Raw genomic sequence first — 3134 nt, 5'->3', positions numbered from 1 at the left:
GGTAAGTGGCCCTCTGCCCGAAATAATTGCCCACCCCTGGGCTACACCCTAGAACTTCCGCGAGTCTTGCAAGTGTTTTTAGAGATTAGCCTTCTTGCTGGTTCTACGAGCCCTGACTGGTGGGGCCTTGGACCCATCTGCAGTTTGGAAAAAATGATATCCTAGCTAGACTCTTAAAAAAACCTCCAAGCCAGCCCCCTTATTTGCATTATACCAATTATTCAGGAGTCACTAAAATCCTCCAGAAATTTTTGGGGCTCCTGAAACACCTGGCATTCTTCTGGCTGTGATAAGCCATTTGTTTGGGTGCCTTTCTATAGAGCAGTGGTTTTCAGGTTGTGGTCCGTACACCCCGGGTGTCTGCAGACTGTCTAAGGGGCCTGCAAAAGATGATTAGGATCAGTCAAAAGTATGTGAATACCCTCATTTACAATGCAAAGGGGTCCACACTTTCATTTTAGGGTTCTGCAAGTGAAAAAAAGTTAAAAATCACTACTATAGAGTAGTTGATTTCTCCAGTACAGGCAGACAGTGGGTAGATGCTAAGTATCTCATTTGATTATCTTTCAGTTGCATCCTAAAAGTACAAAGGTATAAAATATTATAATACATTCAGATAAGAAAATGGCCAAACCAAATGCAGGTTCATGCTACAAATAGAGACCAAACACCACAGGAATAAATGTGATTTGCGGTAATATCTATGCATGCTGCACATGGAACCATAAAGGCAAGTTGGTTTTGGGGCAAATCTATGATACAGCTATGGCTGTAATTTTTTTTTTAAGTGTTAGAAATCCACTGACATGCATTTCTACCAATGAACTGAAAAACAGGACTTTTTACAGTCTGTATCTCATTTAGAAGCAGGGGACAAAGGGTTTAAAACAAGGACAGTCCTGACTAATGGCTACCCTATGTCCATCCGGTCTGCAGCATTTCTGTCTTCTGTGGAGCCTGTTGCTCTGCCACGTCTACACTTCTTGATGCAGTGGAGATGGAGATCAGCAGCAAGAGTCAATGCAAGCAGCTGAGAGCCCTGAGCGTGGGGGGAGAGAGAGTAGGTGGAGACTCGCAGCCTGTGGCAAAGCACTGGATCACAAAGCATGGCCTGTGCCGGAAAAAGAGTGCCAACTCCTGAATTATAGAATTGAATTGGAAACTATTAGAGGCAGGTCATGAAAAGGGGCCAGATGTATGAGAGAGCTTTTTCAGCAGCGGGGAGATGTGATTCAGCTCTGGCATTTGAGCATTGCCTCCAGTGATTAGGATTACTACTTGTGAAGAAGCACATTATGGGTGCAACTTTCATTGATTAAAACATGTTTAAGTCCTAAGCCAACATCCCAGATTTTTCTTATTAAAAAAATTCTAATTACATTTTAGACTTCTTCTGTGAAGTGTTTTTCAGAGGTTTGTGTTATAATGTACATAACTTCAGACATCCAATAGTAGAAAATAAGGACTGCTATTTAAAAACACTGCTTCATTTCCTGTAGTCTCTCATTACTACATGCTTTGTGAATTGATCAAATGACATATATAACAAATTATGGAAAACATTACAAATTATAATAGTATTGAGAGAGAGAGAGAGAGAATTTTAAATTGTCAGTGTTAATAAATCACAAATATAATCAGTTAGTTGTCTTTGTTTATTTCCCTTTAATGTTGGGAGTAGGCAGTGCACTGAAAACTGATTAGAACCCTGCTGCTTCAGTTGTTTTGCATGTTCATGCTACAGTGGCAAGCTGTGGAGAAAAGGGTGCACAGAATACTCTAGGCTTGCTAATCATGCCGTTAAAGCTCCCAACATTTTTATTATTTACAGCAACTTGCGTGTTATGCTCTGTTTCCTAATTTTCAACTGGGAACTGCCTTAGGGCTTTTTTTGGATACTCTCAGAAAAGTCGGTGCAAATTAACTAAAGGTGTGAATTTTAAAGTTTGTCATTTTAACCACATTAAGTCACTGTTGGCATATTCTTACTCAGAATTAAAGTAACCTTAATTCACTTCCAAAATGAACTGAATTATGGTCACTTTGATTCTGAATAATTGTCTATGCAAGGTTTTATTGTCGGCTTACTAATCCACTTTAAAGGTTAATTCAGACTTATTTTCTTGTTCCCGTGAATAGAAACAGGAAGTTCCGTAGATTCTTTCAAACTGGTTTCATAAGTTAACTTCCTTTTACCTGAGGAATTGCTTTTGTTTCTTCATGTGTGTGTTTGTGTCTTGTTTTTCTTCTTGTATACTTGTATTTCTTTTGTATTTCTTCACTTGTTTTCTTGGCAACAAGATACAGGTACTCTTTTAATAGCAACTATCTATTGTGATAGTTGTAAAATGATTTTCAGTGTTCCACAGTTCCCTTCATCTGCTTTTATGCTCTAATGTTTAAATTATATGCCTAAATTGTGTTTCATTTATTGTTATAAGTGGTATACATCTGAAATGTAACTGAAACTTCAATGTGGGATTCCTGATAGAAAATGTATGATATGCTTGGGCCTTCAGAGGTTAATTTTGTTTGGCCAGTGTTGTGTATCATCACAAGGTTGTGGTATGATTTTTCAGAAGCTTTTTATATCTTAATTAACAGTCCATTTTACCCATATGTTAAAAATCATTAGCCTTTTGCATGTTAGGTTCAGGGGGGTTTTTTTGAAGTTATTTACTATAATTGAGATAATTAACACAAGAGAGTTCATGCATGTGTTTGGCATCGACTGACTTGCATAAAGTTTTTCTTTTATTTTTTTTCCAGCATACCCATGTGCCTAGACTCATACCTTTAATAACAAGTAACTGCACTTCAAAATCAGTTGCTGTTAGAAGGTGAGTGTTTTATAAACAGCAGCCTTACTAAATCAATTAGTTTTTATTATTTTGATTATGCCAGTAGAGCAGGGGTGGGCAGTTATTTCAGTTGGCAGGCCACTTAATGAATTTTGGTGAGTTTTATTGAGGGCCTCATGCACAAAAGTCTTTCAGAAAATATCATTTAAAGAAATTATAGATGATAAACAAATAGTATACTAAAAATTAATCGCCTACTGTATTTTAATTTTAAAGATCAGGACAAAAATATTCTTTTGAAATTCGTTTTTTGAGTAGTGTATATGGAGTGAT

At 37.1% G+C, this 3134-nt stretch overlaps 1 protein-coding gene across 24 annotated transcripts in view; it reads left to right on the top strand.

Annotated features, from left to right (window-relative positions):
- The window catches only part of CLASP2 (cytoplasmic linker associated protein 2), a 276414-nt gene that overhangs the window by 157520 nt on the left and 115760 nt on the right, over positions 1–3134 (top strand). For all 24 annotated transcript variants that reach the window (XM_019508951.1, XM_019508959.1, XM_019508941.1 and 21 more), the window contains one exon: positions 2770–2840. In XM_019508951.1, the coding sequence (XP_019364496.1) occupies positions 2770–2840 (71 nt within the window). The remainder of the gene's footprint in view (positions 1–2769; positions 2841–3134) is intronic.

The sequence above is a fragment of the Gavialis gangeticus genome, unplaced genomic scaffold, assembly GCF_001723915.1.
Source record: "Gavialis gangeticus isolate Ggan-Ray unplaced genomic scaffold, GavGan_comp1, whole genome shotgun sequence".
Taxonomy (NCBI): Eukaryota; Metazoa; Chordata; order Crocodylia; family Gavialidae; genus Gavialis; species Gavialis gangeticus.
The sequence above is the reverse complement of the archived record's forward strand: the minus strand, read 5'-3'. Positions and strand labels throughout refer to the sequence as shown.